Source organism: Antechinus flavipes, chromosome 4, assembly GCF_016432865.1.
Source record: "Antechinus flavipes isolate AdamAnt ecotype Samford, QLD, Australia chromosome 4, AdamAnt_v2, whole genome shotgun sequence".
NCBI classification, from domain to species: Eukaryota; Metazoa; Chordata; class Mammalia; order Dasyuromorphia; family Dasyuridae; genus Antechinus; species Antechinus flavipes.
The window spans coordinates 447,111,715-447,129,817 of record NC_067401.1 but is presented as its reverse complement, the minus strand read 5'-3'; the positions used below and the strand labels follow the sequence as shown (position 1 = coordinate 447,129,817).

Sequence of the window (18,103 nt, the reverse complement as noted above, 5' to 3'; positions counted from 1 at the left end):
CGCAGCAGCGAGAGGCGAGAGCTATTCTCCAGCGGAGCTCCCGCCCTTTTGCTCGCCCCAGGCCCGGGGCGTCAGCTCCACTCCGCCTAGCCCCGCCGCAGGAGCGGCGGCGGCGGCGGCGGCAAGCGGCCGCTACGGTAGTAGCGGCAGCCGCAGCCGCGCAGCTAGTCAGCCGTCGGGGAACAGCTAGGCGCCGCCGCCGCACACCCCCTCCCTCCGCCCCCAGTTGGCCTAGTTCACCGGCCTATAATCTAGTGAAGTCGGGGACACCACACTACCCCGGACTCACACACTGCCTTCCTCTGGATTTCCTTTCCCTCCCCCACCCTGTAAGCCCCACCCGTCTCTGCCCTAACTTCCTTCTCCGAAGGCAGCAGCAAGACCCACGAGAGGCGGAAACGGGGTGGGGAGGGGGGGGAAGAGAGGGGAGACTGAAAGGGACCAGGAAGCACCGGAGTCCAGAAGCAACTTTGCTGCACAACGCGGTGGGGGGCGTTTCCAAAATCTCCGGAATAGCAAAAGACTGGGGGGAGCGGTGGAAAGGCAGAGAGAGTAGGTTGGCCTGGGCCCCTTTAAGAACCGCCAGAATAACAACCCCCCCTTAACTCTCCCCCCCCCCAACCTCCAGACTTCCCCTCCCTCTCTTAGAGGCCAATTTTGTTAATTAAATGTTTTGTTTGCAACGAGGCTCTCATTCATTTCGGACACGTCATTCTGAGCAGATCTAAGCCAGAGACCAGATCTCATTAGATAAAGCCCATCAGAACTAAGAGAAAATGGAGGAGCCTCTAATTAAAGCTTTTAATTGTGTGCGGATTCCCGGCTGCTGGCGGCTGGAGCTGGGGCTGAGGCAGCTTTATCTGAAATCTAGAGAGTGAGAGCAGAAGCCCCGTCGTTACTCTCCACCCAAAGGATCCTTAGCCTTAAAAGGGTGGGGGGGGAGGGGTCAGCAAGGTAATTCATCTCCCCACACACAATTTAGCTCCCTTTCCTTCCCACTCAGGCCCCGGCTGGCTTGCTTGGCTCTCCTAGCTCACCCAATGAAGGTAGAATCTGCAGCTTTTTGCCAGAACTGGGTCGTTTTCAAAAGCCACAACCTCAAGACAGTTTAAAAGCCCCTTAATAAATCGCTCTGTGGTCCCAGCCCCGGCTCGGGAGAGCACCAGAGTCCCTTTCACCTGGCGGCAGCCGCTTTAGCTGATCAATCCGCTTTTCATTTTGTTATTCGCGTCTAATTTTCCCCCAGCGACTCTGATTAAGAGTTGTGCACACGGATTTGGCCTCAGATAAGGGAACTGACAGCGCTCCAAATGGGGGTGTGGGGTGAGGGAAGGAAAGTAATGGAAGGAGAGGGAGAAAAGTATAGGTCAAGTCACTTCTAGATAAACAAACCCAAACCCAACCCCACCCCCCGCAGGCCTAGCAAGAGCTTTGCTGAAACTGCTCAGATCTATTTTGGAATTTGGGTGGGTGGGTGGGTGGTGAGTGCTCGAAGAGGTCCCTATACTTCTCGGTTTGGGGTGGCAGGCTGAAGACTGGACTCGTTAAGAGTTCGGCTCAATAAATTAGGACTTCGATCTCCTAAGAACATCTAAATATTCATTCGAGAAGTCCAGTTCAAGTTTCAGTGAATGCTTCACTCCTGCCCATGCTAAGTCCAATTATCCAGATCCAGGGAAAAGGGGAAAAAGTCAGATGGAAGAGGGCCATCAATTCTGAAATACCCAAAGCTGATCACACTCCATGTTCATAATTGCAGAGAACAGAGAGAAACAAAATGGGCATTCTTTTTTGGCCCTCATGAAATAAGTCTTATGCCTGAGCTTGCCTTGGGGAAACTCAAATGGACTGGGGGCATCTTCTCTTTTTAATTAGTGACAATCAGAAGGGAAAGTTTGTTTAACGGCTTTTGGAGGGTTAGGAAACTGTATCACCATTCAGTGCATCTGAATAGTTGTACCATTCCCTCCCTCCCCACTTCAAACCAAACCTCTTCTTATCCACAGTTCTGCTCTCTGTTTAATTACAACACAGTCAGGCTTAGGGTGTTGCTTGGATTGAGGACCAGAAGAGCAGTACTACACTATGCTCCCCCCCCACACACACACACACACATCCATGTGCTGATTTCCTAACATTTACTGCTGAAAGATCATTTAGTAACTACCATACTACTTTCCTTTAAAAATAAAATTCTTTTCTTCTTATATTCTTTTTTTTTCTTTTGAGTCCGTTGAGAATTTAACGACATTGACCAGAGGTTGCATTAATAAAATAAATAAAAACTCTTAATTATCCTCATCATTTTAAACTAATGACAATTGAATGAACATTTCCTTATTCCTGGCTCAGTATATACTATTTACATCCCTCACAACCTAATGGAGAACAAGGCCAGTGCTCCAAAAATAAACTTTTAAGGTATTATAAACCAACTGATTCCTCCACAAGGAAAGGAAAAAGCAACAACTTCCCTATTAACTATTAAAGGGGGGTGGGGAGGTGGCAGGATAATACTTAAGAATACACTTGGCATTTACATTAAAAACTCCAAACATTTTAATAGAATGCAATTCATCCTAAAACTGCATTTCTCTTATGCCCACCATGGTCTTTTTTTTTTTTTTTAATTACTGGATGTTGAAATAGAACACCTCCTAGAAGCATTCATGTGCATCAGTCTATCAAACCATTTACTCAAATTAAATGTGTGTAATCCTTCAAATGCCTCCTTTCAAATTAATGAGTTTAAGGAGCTTGAGTTCACCTGAAAAGATCCTATGGGCACCTGACCTCCGGAATTCTTTCCATTAATTGTACGGAAACTTGTTAGAAAAGATCATGATGTTACTATACATTAACTAAAGAATGCAAAATTAACATATTTCACAGTTGGTTTTCACAAAACTGTTTGAAGAACTAGGGTGGTAGGTGCACACACACACATACACAAACACACAAAGGGTGGTAGGTACATACACCCCAAAAAACAAAACAAACAGACAAACAAAAACCCCGATCTCTTCTTCAGGAAATATCAACCTTTTCTATATTGCAAACCACACAAGATTCTAACTTCATAACAAACAAACAGTATAAAGACAAACATGACCACTAGATTCTTTGGCTACAAGGAGAATCACAGACCTTTTACACTGATAGTTAATCAGTCTGTCTACAAGGAGTATAAAGAGTGAGTCACTCTCTTTCCACTCAAAAAACTTATGTAAATATTATAATTAATCAGATGCCACCCTGGGTAAGTCACTTCTCCTTAACCAGTTTTATTTTGAAGCCAACTGGGTGTCCGTTGTTTCTCTGTAAATAGTACAGCCCAACCTTTAGGAAAGCAGATTAGACTGCCTTTTGATATTTGTTTATTTTTAGTGGGGACTCCTTTTGGACTGGCAGATACTTGAAAGAGATCGGGCCCCCGGGCCTTCCCCCTGGGCCTCCCAGTAATAACCTGAAGCTGGGCATCGACACATTCTCACAAAGCCTGGGGGTTCACAACTAATTTAAAATAAAAACTGGAACGGGAATAAGAAAACACACAAAATCCCAACGTCATTTCCCTCAGCCAACTCCACCGCCTTTTCTTATTTCAGTACTTTCACACCCAGAGAAGGTGGTAGGGATGCAACAGTTGCTTGTGACAGGTACGCCCCCCAAAAAAACTTTGCATTCCCGGCCTCCCTGTCCCCCCAGAGTTCACAGGCTTGCAGCATCTGCTTACCTAATGTAGTCATTTCTGCAAAGGATCATACCGCTCTTGGTGTAACAGGACGTGCCAATGTCCCCAAGCTGAGCCTGGCAGCAGGAGCACTTGAGGCACCGGCTGTGCCAATAGCTGTCCATGGCATAGAGCAGGAAGCGGTCCGCGATCTTGCCCCCGCAGCCGGCGCACCTTTTCCAGGAGAGGGCGCCCGCCGTCACCGGGGGAGGCTGCGAGCTGCTGCCCGGATTCACCATGGTCTGGAAGGAAGGAAAGGAAGACACAGAACAGGGAAAGGAGGGTGAATCAGGCGGCTGATCGCGCGCGCGTTCGTGTTTGTATATGTATGCGTATGTATATATGTGTGTGACTGTGTGTGTGTGTGTGCGCGCGCGCGCGCGGAGGGTCCGAATTGTCTTTCCCCAAAGGGCTGCTGATCAAAAAGAGGGCAGGCTGGGGAGGTAAGGTCAGCAGTGGTAGGGGCGAGGGAGGAAGGAAGGGGCATCAACCAGACCCTCTTTCTCTAAGGACTTTCCCGGGGCTCGGTTCCGAATCCAAGAGGTTCCCTCTGAACTTTGCAGAGCAGCCCACACTGACAACTTCAGCTTGGCGACTGTCAAAAGTCTTCTAGCGAGAGGCTCTGCAGTGCGATTCACTCCTTCCCACCCACCCACCCTCAACTCCCCGCCCCCAGCCTCCGCCTATCTTCCCCTCCCCTCCCCCCCACCTCGGCACCGCATCTAGCCCCTAGCAAATGAGGGTCATTTACCCCACTGCTTCACCACTGCCACCTCCTCTACCCTAGCCGTGAAGGCAGGAGGACGAGAAGAAGCAAAGTGGGGAAGTTAGCAGACTGGGAGGCCGAGACCAGGCTCCCCACCCCCCACGGCCCCCTACCCCCATGTCATGCCCAACTCTGGGAAGTGCAGCTGGAGCTCAAGTTGGGAACACTTCAGTTTCCTGAAAGGGAAGGAGGGAGAGGGGGAGCAGAGGGAAATAGAAAGAGAGGGTGGGAGGGGAAAAGGGGATGGAGGATGGGAGTGGGGGGAGAGAGAGAGAGAGGGAAAGAGTGCAGTGTGTAAAGTTGCGAAACTGGTTTTTCGGATTTTTTAAACAGCACCTTTCACATGCCATTGTGGTGACGGCCATCTCCCATTATTGTTCCAAATCTCATTTCATTCTGAAGATCAATGAGTGTTTTCTCTGGGTTTTTAGGACACCGGCCAGAATAATAGATCATTGAACTTTAGGACGCCTGTTAACTTCCTATACAAACACACTCCACTTTTGTCTCGCTAATCTGCCCTTGATCAGTAATTTAAATGCTAAAGCTTTGTTCCATCAAAAAAAAAAAAAAAAAAAAAAGGAGGGGGGGGGGTAAGGGAGTATAGGAAGAAGAGTAGGAGGAGGGAAGAACTTTGCTGATAATCAGAGTGAGAACGATCAAGGGATACTCTAGCTAAATTGGAGCTAGCCAGGCTGTCACCAAAAACAGCTTTTAAAAAAATTCCCCCACACTTTCTAAATGAATGCCACAAGAGAGGCAGCAACTGGGGGATAATATAGGAATCAATTTATAAAGCTTAGACTAAACCGATTAATTTGTGGCCTCCGATCCCGAGTCCAATAAACTCCTAGTGTTCCTCCAGTCACTTATACTATAAAAAGATCAAGTTATTTACTGCCAATTAAGCAGCATGTTTTTGTCTTTGTCCTTTGTAAGCCGAGTGTGTGTACTCATACCAAGGCTTTGGGCCATCTCCTAAAGGCATTCAGACTGATACCTCCGAAGAAAGACGGCGAACTTTTTTTTGCCTGCCCCTGGCCCAACTTGGTGGCTGGCAAGAGGAGAGGCACTAAGAATCAAGTCCCCCGATTCCTAAAATAGGCCGATTTTTAAACACATTTCCTCCGAAAGCGTCCCTGAACGTGTCTCTAGTGACCACACAATAAACCAGAAAAAGAACTCCACCAATTAAGCTGTAACAAAACCCCGAGACTTTGGAAACAGGACCACTCTAAAACCCATTAGCATTGCATTTATCCGAATGCATCATACCTTTATGTAAATTGATTTATCTGATGCATTTACTCGAGGAATTGCTTTTTGTTACAATTTCAGCCCTAACCCAAATGAATCTGCATTTCCTGCCCAGAGACTTAAAACAGTTTCTCTTTACGTTTTAATCGCTTTGAATTCCTTTAAAGGAGGTGGGGGTGGACAGAGGAGAGAGAGAGAACAGAGAGAGAGAAAGAGAGAGAGAGACAGAGAGAACAGAGAGAGAGAGAGAGAGAGAGAGAACAGAGAGAAGGAGAGATTCCATGCTGCTTATCCCCAATCTTTGGTGAGAAGTATATATGTATATTTGTGTATATGTATGTACACATGTGTGTATATATGTATATTTTAAAGGAAACATTATACTGAGCAAAAGCATCCAGTAACCCCATTAGCTAAAGCTCTTAAGGACAAGCAATACCTTAATGCTGATTAAATCTAAAAGAGATGATGAATCAAGGACTGACCAGAAACTGACTCCCCAGATAACTATGGACGGGCCCTCATCAAGTTTCATTTAGAGTTGGAAAAAAAAAAAAAGCTTTTAAGTTAAATAGGCTTATATTCTAGTAATTACATAGCCGAGCAATTTAGGTCCTGGGATAGAGTCAGTGAAACAGAAAGCAGAACTGGCAGCTAGAGGCAAAATAAGCCCCCCTTTAACAACGTCTCTGGTGTTTTTTAATGGAGACCAAGGGAGGGACAGGCGTAGAGCTGGCAATTTGTAGTACAAAAATGGATGCTTAATTCATGTCTTGATTTTAATTAGGTGATTCACCGGATTTCTCCTGGATTGAAACAAAAGACTTAGAAGCTAAAAGGAATTTTTTTTTCTTTTTAAAAAATAAGATATCCATACGAGACCCTAGCCACTTGGATCTTTTTTGCCACTGTTTCAAAAATAGTGTTTACTGGGGGGTGAAGAGGATTGGGGGAGGAGGGAGGCAAGACTATTTTCCCCCACCTCAATTCATAACCGAAACAGGCAAAGCCTTTCACTTCTGGGCTGGAAAGGCGCTCCCCCCTCCCCCCCACCAAGCCCTCCTCTTCCAACAAGCCCTTTTGTAAGCAGGGACCGCTACAAAGCTGACGGCCCTGGTGCTCGCCTGCCTGCCGGCCTGCCGGCCTCCCGGTCGGTCCACCCGCCTGCCAGCCCGCCCCCCAGCCTGCCTCTATAGTTTCAGACTCTCTCATTATCTAAGCCGACGTATTGTTTACTTGCAATTTGGGACGGTGAAGGGAAAGCAGCCAAAGAAAACAACCACGGTACAGGACACCCCCCCCTTCCCGGTCCCCGGGCCACCAGCAGCACCAACCCCGCTGCTACCAACCCCCAGCAACACCCCCCCCTACACACACACACACACACACACACACACACACACACACACACACACACACACACACACACCTCTCCCAACCCATCTCGTCTCCCCGGCAAGTCCGCTTACCTGCTTTTCCCCTATATTGCAAAAAGACTGGCGGCGATAGCAGTGGCGGCGAGATCTCAGCGGAGCCGCTCGCTCGGTTTCTCCGGGGCTGGTGGACTGATGGAGCTGGATGGGTGGATGGATGGATGGATGGATGGATGGATGGATGGATGGATGGAAGGATGAAGGGAGGGAAGGAGCGAGTTCTTCTTTGCAGAAGTGGAGTGGAGGAGGAAAGGAGGAGGGGGTGGGACAAGGTAATCTTTTTTCTTTCTTTCTTTTTTTTAATGCGCGGCTCTATTGGTGGGTCGGGTGCCCCCCAGTGAAGTGGCCGCCCGGCCCAGGAACAGAGGGTTCGGTCTCAGTCCTTCTCTTTCTCTTCCTCCTCCTCCTCCTCCAGCTTCGCTCGAGCAGCTGCAAGACTGGCTGGTTGGCTAGCTCTCGGGCCCCCGCGAGCTGCTCGGCTTCAGGCGCGGCGGCGGCGACTGCTGCAGTCGCTGCTGCAAGTTTGGCAATGTGGCTTCACTTTGTATATTCGGCACCCCCCCGCCCTCCCGACCCCCCCTCCTCCTCCTCCTTCTCCTCCTCCTTCCTTCCCTCCCTCGCTCGCTCTGGTCTGGCGGAGGCGGAGGCGGCGGCGATTGCCGAGATCCAGAAAGCGGCGGCAGCAGCGGAAACAACAACAACAGCCCAGGCGGGCGGCTGGGTGGCTGGGCGGGCGGGCAGGCGGAGTCCCTCGCAGGCCACTCACAGCAGCCTTCCGCAGGAATGCAAGCACGAGGAGTGGAGCTAGCGGAGCTGGGGGCGAGCCCGACTGCCGGGTCGAAGCAGGGCTGCTGCTGCTGCTGTTGCCGGCCGTGCTACTGCTACTGCTACTGCTGCTGCTGCTGCTCCTGCTGCTGATGTTGCTGTTGCTGTTGCTGCTGCTGCTGCTGCCTCTACTGCTGCCGCTGCCCGGCTCGAAGGCGGCGCTGGCCTCTCGCCCGCTCGCGCTCTCCCTCCGAGGCTCTTACACATGTGTTACTGACAGAGCAAAATCCCAACTACTCTCCAGCTCAGCCGCCGACGTCAGCGGCCCTCAGCCACTGCGCGGCCGGATTGTTCAGGCGGAATAATAAAACCTGCCAATCCGGGGGAGGACAAAGGGATGACTGAAACCGGAGGCGGGGGTGGGAGGGGGGAGGCGAAAGGGAGGGAGGGAAAGAGGGAAGGAGGGAGGAAAGAGAGAGGTGAAGGAAAAGAAGTGGAGGGAACAAGGAGGAAAGGAAAGGGCAGAATCTGGTGGGGAACGACTGCAGCAGCAGCCGACGTCAGGGACCCTCGCCGCTTCTCTCTGCTACTGCTGTTCCTGGATTCTTGCTGCCTAGAGGACTGAAGCAAGGAGGCTGGAAGTGTCTCTCACCTGCCCACGCGGCCTGCGTGTCCGGGGCAGGGACACTTACTTGTTCTCTAGGATTTCGGAGGCAGCCCCATACTTTTTCTGGGAAAACTTTGACATCTTTAAATCAGAAATTCCTCTACTCTAAACGAGTGTGTGTGTGTGTGGGGGGGGAGGTCCTCAAGCTCCAATAGAGTAGTTTTCCTCTTGTCCCAGAAGCAAGAGACTGGTGGGTTTCACACACACACACACACACACACACACACACACACAGTTGTTAAATAGAATGTTTAGATTCAGAAACTTAAAGGAAAGTTCTGTTCACGGAAAAAAAAAAAAACAGCAATCATTTTGCTTTTCCCTATTAAGTTTTCAGAGTGGAGACTTTTTTTTTTTTTAATGTTTATTACTCCGAAGCACATAGAAAGCTCTCAGGAAATATTCACCGATAATATTGGGCTCCAGCACAACGCTGAAGAAATTTTATGGAGCAGATAGCTAGGTATGCCTTCCTTAGCCTGCCACCCAGCCTGCTGTGAGGAGAAGAGGAGCCCATTTCTCCCTGGCATCGAGAAACAAAGTTTTGAACAAAAAAGGCCAGATACGCAATCGAGCATGCTTTAAAGAATAAGGAAGCTCACTTTTAATAAAAATCATATATCTGGAAGCAAGGTTCTCACAATGTTAGAATTCAGGAAGACCCAGTCAGAGAACTTATAAGGGAAACTCTTCCTTCTACCTCCTACTGTCAGCTTCTAAAGTTTCAATTCAGGATTCGACTTTTCACTGCAAAGGAGGTAATAAAAGACCCATTTGCTGGGCCCATATTAGGTTAATTGTTAGTAGGACTTTTTGGAGGGATAGTCCTAGGAATATCGCTGTGGAAAGACAAAGCCCTTTTGCTAGCTGTGGTTTAGTAAACGAGTCTTGGCCTTTAGTGTCAGACAGCTGGGTCTGACTCTTGAGCCTACAATTTTTAGATATTGGGCAAAGCCCATCACCTTTCTGTATCTCTATTTCTGATCGGATTAGGTGACGTTAATTTCCCTTTGGACTATAACTTTTTATCATCCTTTTAAGAATATGGAATGAAATCAGCCCGGTGGGATAAATTTATCTGTTCCACACTTTCTTTCTGATGAGAAGACAAGAAAATTGCCCAAAAAACCCACTTAGAATGGCTCAATATTCACAAATCATGATTTTGCCATCAGAAAGTTTTATAGAGTTTCAAAATTCAGGCTTCCAACGAAATAATAATATCTGAACAGTGATTGTGCATCAAAAATAGCAGAAAACAGTTTAAAATAAACAACTTCAGTATCTTAGATTTCAAGCTAAAAGGATTTGGGGGGGGGTCAACTCAGGAAACCAAGACCCAGAAAAGTGCCCAAGATTATACACATTGAATGGCAGAGCCATTGGTAGAGGATTCACCCTCAGGTCCTTGGAGTCTCCATCTGGCATATTTTGCATTATACCATAGTATAAAGTATACAAAAACTTCTACTATATATCTAAATGAACACTTTTCAATTAACTTAAAATATCACAGATGTTGAAATTTGTTGAGTGGTATCACAATACATAACATTCTTGATTACGTTATATTGGATGGACCTGTGCTGAGGAACTACCGTCTGTAGTATCTTCCCTGGAACACATATTAGTAAGAGATTAAGAAGTTCTTAACAAACATTTATTAAGAGCTTACTATGTGCCAAGCAATTTACTAAGTGTTCAGGATAGAAGGAAATATAAATGCCTGGTCCTTCAAAAAGTTCACACTCTGATGTGACAAGACAACACATTAAAATCTATGTACATAAAATAGAACAATGTAGATAGGCTCATATAACCCATATATATCAGAGATAGGATATTGAGCTCCAGCCTTCCATGGTTCACCCTGCCATAGTTATGATGGGCAAGAATGTGATCTTAAAGGGGTTCAATAATGTAGAAATTTTCAATAGCCTCCTAAAAATCCCCCAATCCTTCTGTGACTAATTAGGAAAGGACTTTCACAAAATCAGACAGCAGAAGTGAGAATTCTGTCCACATTGAAGTAGCAGATCTTAATTTCCTAACTTGATTTTCTCTATGTAAATAATTTACCAGCCTAAAAGTGAGATAACAGCAATTCACAATGGGGTGGGGACAATTAAATTTAGGCCTATAATAAAAACACATTTCACATATATTTCTCTAGCAAAATGACGTTCCACAAGTTGAAAAGAAGCAAACCCTGTCTAAGCTCTCAAAGGCTAACTGCTGAGGACCAGCCTGACTACAGCAAAGTCCCACGCAGATGTGGCTTCTTCTGAGAAATGGATAAGAGTGATTCTTCAAGCAAACTTTTAAAAGGGGGCCTTCTCCTCTGCTCCTGAATTAGAAGATGTTCAAATCTTCTGGTCTGAGGAGTAATATTTTCACCCACAATGTGGAGGGAAGTGTAAGTTTTCTTTTCTTTTCTTTTCTTTACTTTTCTTTCTTTCTTTTTTTTTTAATCAGAGATTTTGTTTGCTGAGGCTGTGGTTGCATAAATATAAAAGAGATAATGGGAAACGATGTCTCTTCAGAGGCATCTGGAGTAAATCAGAGCACGGTAATCAAAATCCAGGTGTACTTTAACCAGAGCGCCACCTCTGGGTAGTCTTTATTTCTGCAGATTTCACCTTCACAAGGATCTTAGGAACTAGAATGGTTTTATGGTCTGAAAGTCCTTTCTGGGGTGCAGTAGCCACTTGGTTCCATCTATTTTTCTTAGTAAGGTTGCATAAAAGTCACACACACACACACACATACACACAAACACACACAGGTTTACTCTTTCTCAACAGGGAAAGTTTAGGTGTAAGGCTATCTCAAAATTCAGAATGATAGAAAAAATATCTACAAAAATAATCCCTATAAATCTATGTAATTCATAAATTAATTATGATTTAAAGATTTTTAATTTACTTTAACTAGTATGGTATTAATTATGTTACTTTTTTATAAATTATTAAATTAGTCTGACATAGTAGATAGAATACTAAGCTTGCAGTCCTGAGTCCTGGGTTCCAGTCCCACCTTAGATGTCTATTATCTTAATTCCTTAAATCCTCTGAATATAAGTTTCCTGATCTGTAAAATGAAAGGGTCGTACTGTATGACCTCTGAGGTCTCTTCACCGAGAGATCAGCTACCCCTGTGAGGAAGTAAATCCAATTTAGCATCGACATATGAACCAATTTCACCTTCCTGTTATTCTCCCATTTTTTGCCCTTGCTATCGATGATCTTCTCCCTTGTTCTCTGTTGTTATTTTCCTACAGCTCTTCCTTTCTACCTGTGATCTTCTCTTTTCCTCTAGCCATTACTTTCTAGATGAAGGCAATCTTTCCTGAGCATCCCCTTCAGCCAGCCAGAAACTCAAGGCATCTGAGCTGCCTGAGATGGCCATGGCAGGTTCTGAGATTGATGTAGGAAGAAAAAAAGCCACTGGCTGTTTTTAAACAAGAAGTCTTTTACACAAAGTGCAACATTGTCGCTAAAAGACTTGTTCTTTGGAAATAACAAATGATGGAGCTGCCCTCCCTGTTTCTACCAAAGTCAGGGGACTGTGGCAAAAGGGCTCCGCATAGGTAGGTGAAGAGCAAAGGCTTATGGGAAAACAGACAGAGCCATGGAAGTTACTTTGCCTGGCTCAGTTTGCCTTCAAAGTCTGGGTGGGTGGGATGGAGAGTGGGAGTATTACAGAGACTTAAAAAAACAGCAATTCTAAATCCAACAGTTTCTATGAAAAGACAAAGTGTTCCCCCCTTTCTAATTGACAACCTCATGTCTGTGGATTTTGAAAGGCAGCTAGTAAGACAGACAGAAAAAGAACTTCATTTGGAAACAATTGGGAGATCTCAGATTTGGTCTTGGCTCTAACATGTACTAGTTATGTAACCCTGGGTATATTTCTCCCTACCTCAGTTTCTTCACTTGTAAAATGGGATTAATATTTATATTCATCCTCTATTACAATTACACTAAACAGGCAGTGGAGATGGGAAAGTTCTTGAGTCCTAAGACCTGGGTTCAAATTTGGCCTTTGGTCCTGAACCATCTGAAGAATCCCTCAATGCTCTATGATTGCTCTCTGAGGACAGTTAGTCAGCAGGTTCTGATGTGCATTTCCTGATGGAAATATTCCCCTATAACAGGGAAATCACAATTACAGTTTCGAAAAATTACATTACTCATCTCACAAGCAAAATAGTTGATACATCTCGAAGTATGAAATAAATGCGTTGTTAAATCAATCCATTCTTTATTTTGACCCACTGCATTTTACAAATGGAGAAACTGAAGCCCAGAAAAGCTAAAGAATTTGCACAATGTCATAAAGTTAATAAGTAGCAAGTGGATAGCAGGAGAATTAAATTTAAAAATATACCAGATAGCCACGTTCAAAAGACCTGTGTAGCACAAAAGGAAATATACTATGCCATTTAAGAAATTATTATTTTCTTTTTTTGATAAAAAGTAAACCAGATATTAAATTAGTAGCCAGGAAAGTGGTTCATAGTTTTGGAGCTCAGAATAGTTAATGATACAAGTTAACATTTATATAGTTTTTATTATGAGAAGGATACTGATTATGGTAAGAGTACTACAGGGATGTACTTTATAATTATCTCAATTTATCTTCACAACATCCTTGGGAAGTAGATAGTATTATTATCCTCATTTTATAGGTGAGGAAGGTGAGACAAAGAGATTAGCTAAGTGACTTACCCAGAGTCACTTAAATGTCTCAGGCAGTATTTGAACTCCAGTTTTTCTGACTTCAGACTCATTGCCTTATGCACTGAACTATTTAAATGCTTTGTCATCGTGCAGTGAGAATTCAAACATAAGATGTATACCTCTCATTTCTTAATTTTGTTAGAAACTTAGTTTATAGCACAGGAGGGTTCTGAAGGTCAGAAAGCGAATGACTTATTAGTCATCCTCAGTGAATAAAAGAAACATTAGCCAGCATTTTGATGGACCTCAGATGTCTTCCTAGAATATACTGATAGATAAACGCCTTATCTAGTCAGTTGTTACCACAATGGAAACAGGAATTTAAAATGACAAAAAACTCAGTCATGGAAACCCTAAGGAAATCCTGATATAAAATTGGCATTTCACAGTGATGACATCATGGAAAAATAGGCCTAAGTTTCCTTATGCTCACCAGTTCAACCTACTCTTCTATCATAAGTGTTTAAGTAGGAAATGATATTTAAATATCTCTTTCTCAGTGGTTAAACTGTTAGACTGTAAAAATAAGCTTATTGTTTCCTCAATTTGAAAGGCAGCACTGTATAGAGTATAGCTTCTTAAACTGTGGGTGACATTCCCATATAGGGTCACCTAACTGATTGTGAGAGGTTATTAAATTATAATTTATTTTCAGTAAATGTTTGATTTGCATACCTATTTTATATACTTGGGGTCATGTAAAAATTTCTCAGATAAAAAAGGGTTGTGAGTGGGAAAAATTGAAGAAGCCCTGATAGAGAAGATTGAGACTTAACTGAGAACTAAGAAGAAATGGGTTCAAGTCTTGTTTCTGACATGGACTAGCTGTGTTACCATGGTTAAGTATTTCATTTCTCAGTGTTCCAAGGAGCTTTCTACCACCAAGTTCTCTCCCTAAGGCTAGAGTTCTAGATCAATTGCCAACCTGTATGAAAGGTGTTCCCATACTGATGAAATCATAAATCTGGACAAAAAGCCCACAAAGAAAGAAAAAACTTCAGGTTGAGTCTTTAAATTGATTAGTAGTCCCTTCAAGTTTGAGGAAAGCTTTTATATTAATAATTTCATGCTTATAGAATTTTTAAAGTAAACACGAAGATTTCCAGGGTCATGTGCATATGCATGTGTATAAATGTGTTGCTCACAGTACAGAACATATATTGAAGCTACATTAAATGGTATGTTAAAATTTTGGAAAATCACAAATCTGAGGAGGTACTTCTCAGATCTGATTTTTTTTAGTCTTTAGTTCTACAAATATGATTTTTCGGAAATTGCTCAACCTCTAAGAGCTTTATCCAGTTCTGTCAGCCAAAAATGAACAGTTACTAGAGATCTTCCAAAGGTCCCTTTGCAGCTTTCAATCTATGATGCCAAGATCTGTAAGGCTCCTTCAAATATAACATAACTCTGCAATTCAATGGGTTGTAAAGTTGTTTGTTAAATGGAACACTAATGATTCATTTTTTTTTTCCTCCAGGTACACAAGCTTGTCGTGGCCAAAGCATGAAATAGAGGCTTTCAAGATTCAAAGGACAGAAGCCACAACTTCCTTGCCCAGTGTCCCTTTAATCATAGCATCGATCTAATTGAAGCTTTTCCCTCCCATGTAAATTTGTGCTGAAATGTAATTTTAGGGAGGAAAATACTGATTTTGATTTACTCACAAACCAAGAAAACACTGATGAAAACGTTGATTGCATTTACTCCTCCTGTTGTAATGAATGACCACATTGGAAAAGGGGGGAGTCTGGTCGGCAGCTGTCTATAAACTTGAAAAATACACTTTTCTATTCCATACAATACCATAAATTTTTAGAATAAAAAGAACAACCCGATATGGATTTTTAAAAAAAATAATAAAATTGGCTAACTCAATTGACTAAAATGTGTTTCCCTCCATGCAGAGGTATACATTATAACGTCGTCACTCATATTTCTGAACATCAATCAAATTTTATAATAAAATTGTTTTTGATGAATCACTACCAGCCTCTTTTCTAGCTCCAAAACACTGAAGGAGAAAACAAATTTGTCAATTTCTCTATCTGATAAGAAATCACTGAAAACATATTTAAACCCCTTATTCTAAGATGACAATTTCCCCCTCTGTCCTCCCCCTTCCTCACTGAGGATCCTTAAGGGGAAACAGTATAAGCAAAGCTATTTTCAAATTTGGGGAACCATCCAAAGAATCAACTCAACTTTCTTTGCAGTTCCTTCTCCCAGTGCCATCTGCTGTGATCTTTGCCAGCCAGCCCACAGAGAAGTCATTCTGCAACAATACTCTGGAAACAATTTGCTTCAAAGAAAGAACAAAAACTTAAACAAGTCTACCTATGTAAGTGTTTGTTCTAATTAGTGAGTGAAGCCATCCAAGCCAAGCAACCAGATGCTTCTTTGGGAGTTTTGCTTTGCCTCTCCACTCAGATGACAAGGAAAGTTGCTTAGATATGCCTACTTGCAACTTCCATCCAGTAGTAAATCCTCAAACATTATTAGAATATCTTCCTGTTATCGTTCCAGTCAGGGAATGAAGTATTGACTATTACTCATGGCTGGGAACCCTCTATATGACACTTCAGTGAAGTTTTGATTATTTCTAGAAGTCACTCTAATTTACAGAAGGACCTTTCTGATTGATTTCCCTCTCCCTCTTCCTATTTTGTACCTATCAATAAATAGGACAGGTATGGATGGCCTCAAAAAGCTATAGCTACCATCAAGAGGACTTCATCCCCTCAATTGCTTTTTTCTTTTTCCTCCTCAGTTGGGTTTCTATTAGAATAATAGCTCAGTTTCCCAAGAGGTTTTAGCAGAGGCCTTTTTCTCTTGGGAGTCTGCAATAGTCAAGAGAGATGGCAAACTGGACATCCTCATTGCTCTTTTAATTATTTCAATTATATAGGGCATTGGCAGTTGTGCTGGGCACTGGTGTTTTGACAACCCTTCACACCCAATGAGCAGATGTGTGGGATGAGACAAATGACTGGAAAGATTAAAAGAATTCTGATCATGCAGAAGTGAAAATGCATCAGAGCAATGGAAAAAAGTGGCCAAAATGGCAGGCTCAAGCAGACTAGGTGGGTCTCATTTGGAGAAATAGCTACTATGAATTTGATGGAAAACTTGCCTAAATTTCAGTTGATGGGGCCTGATGCCCAGGAAGCTGCATTTGGGTAAAAACTGTTTGTTTTGTATTTTCAGAATCTAGAGGATTCTGCCTTTCAGAATAGGAAACTTAATAGCTACTTGTTCAGCTGAATTGAATTGAACTTTCAGTTCAATGTCATATCGTTCATTAAAGAATAATGGCTAGAAGTTACAATAACTTGCTTTTAATTTTCATCCTATTTTCCTTCTACTTCATTTTTTTTCATCCTTCCAATTTGATTATTTCTCACCATAGGTTCTGCTGAGTCAATAATTTCTTATATTTCTTTTCAAAGTTTGTATCCCTAATAAATTCCTAATATGATATTTACTCCAATAAAACTCTGAAAAAAGTTAGCATTTTAAGCTTTTTAAGCATACTATGTAATTTGGCAAAAAAAAATTCTTAATAATTTTGAGTATAATTGCATTTCAAACTTTTAATGCATATATATATTTTGAATTGGAAAGGAACAAAATGACATTGGTGATGATGATGGTGGTAATAGTATGATGGCTTGTATTTATATAACACGTTAAGGTTAGTGAAGCACTTTACATGCTTCATCCCAAGTAAGACTCATAATAAACTTATGAGAAGTTCTCTAAGGGAATGACTATCCTCCTTTTGCAGGTAAGAAAGATAAAGCTCAAAAACGTACAATAAACCAGATAATAAGGGTCAGAGGCAAGATTTGAATGCAGCATTTCTTAACTCCAAATGGATCACCATGGTCCACAAGTTTTGAGCTTTGCTGATCATGGAAAAAGTCCTAAGCCTCACAGTGTTCCAATCAGTGCACTAAAATGGGAAGATACATTTGAATTGCTAATCTGCACAAATGGAAGGAGTTCCCATACTTAGAGTTCCATATAGAGATGAAACAATATGACTAGAGAAGGAAAAGAAGAAGAAAAAGAAGAGGAGAAGAAGCATGAGGAAGAGGAGGAAGAGGAAGAAGAGGAAGAGAAGGAAGAAGAAGAGGAAGAAGAAATGTTTTAAATTTTTTCTCTTATACCTGAATAGTTTGCACAGCAATCCACTATATGAGAGAATGGCTGTCTCTTTTGCCAGAATCATTTTGGGGGAAACTTGACTGAATACTTGGCTCAAGGAAAATAATTCCTCCTTCATTTTATCTTAATTTAGTAGCTTCTAGCAGTCATCTAAACAATCTTAAAATTAAAAGATAATGTTAATGGAAGAGAATGTTGTCATAGGATAATGGTTTCCTGCTGCTAGATTAATGCTGTGGCAATAATGCTTGAGCATTTATTGAAAATAAAGGAGTAGACAAAGCCTGGAGATTTATTCGGAAGGCAGGTGTCACGAAGCTGGTGACACTGTTGTGTTACAATTACTTTGTTTCATTTTTGCCAAATAACTGATGGAGATGCAATCCGTATTCCTGATGGATGTTGGGGCAGCAAAGTGACATTTGTTCATATTCTCATCACTGGAGAGTGGCGTTGCGCCTGGTTCAGGAATCGGGTTTACTTTGTGATTCTTCCAATCAGAAGGCAGATGCTGGGGATAGTGCCACTTAACCACACACACACACACACACACACACACACACACACACA

General features: G+C 43.0%; 1 protein-coding gene and 1 long non-coding RNA gene across 3 annotated transcripts in view; one reads left to right on the top strand and one right to left on the bottom strand.

The window, feature by feature from the left end:
• The window catches only part of LMO4 (LIM domain only 4), a 17,779-nt gene extending 10,242 nt beyond the window's left edge, over positions 1-7,537 (bottom strand). The window contains exons 1-2 of one of the 2 annotated variants that reach the window (XM_051999272.1): positions 7,226-7,537; positions 3,737-3,975 (exon numbers count right to left, since the gene is read on the bottom strand). In XM_051999272.1, the coding sequence (XP_051855232.1) occupies positions 3,737-3,972 (236 nt within the window). In that variant the 5' untranslated portion in view covers positions 3,973-3,975; positions 7,226-7,537. Of the gene's footprint in view, positions 1-3,736; positions 3,976-4,229; positions 4,365-7,225 lie in introns of those variants that run through there. The other variant, XM_051999273.1, reaches the window with a different exon arrangement.
• A 2,667-nt stretch (positions 7,538-10,204) lies between these two features.
• LOC127560403 (uncharacterized) lies at positions 10,205-15,348 on the top strand. Its single transcript, XR_007953327.1, has 2 exons — positions 10,205-11,037; positions 14,844-15,348. It is a non-coding gene; the product is annotated as an uncharacterized LOC127560403 (long non-coding RNA).
• The last annotated feature ends 2,755 nt before the right edge of the window (positions 15,349-18,103 follow it).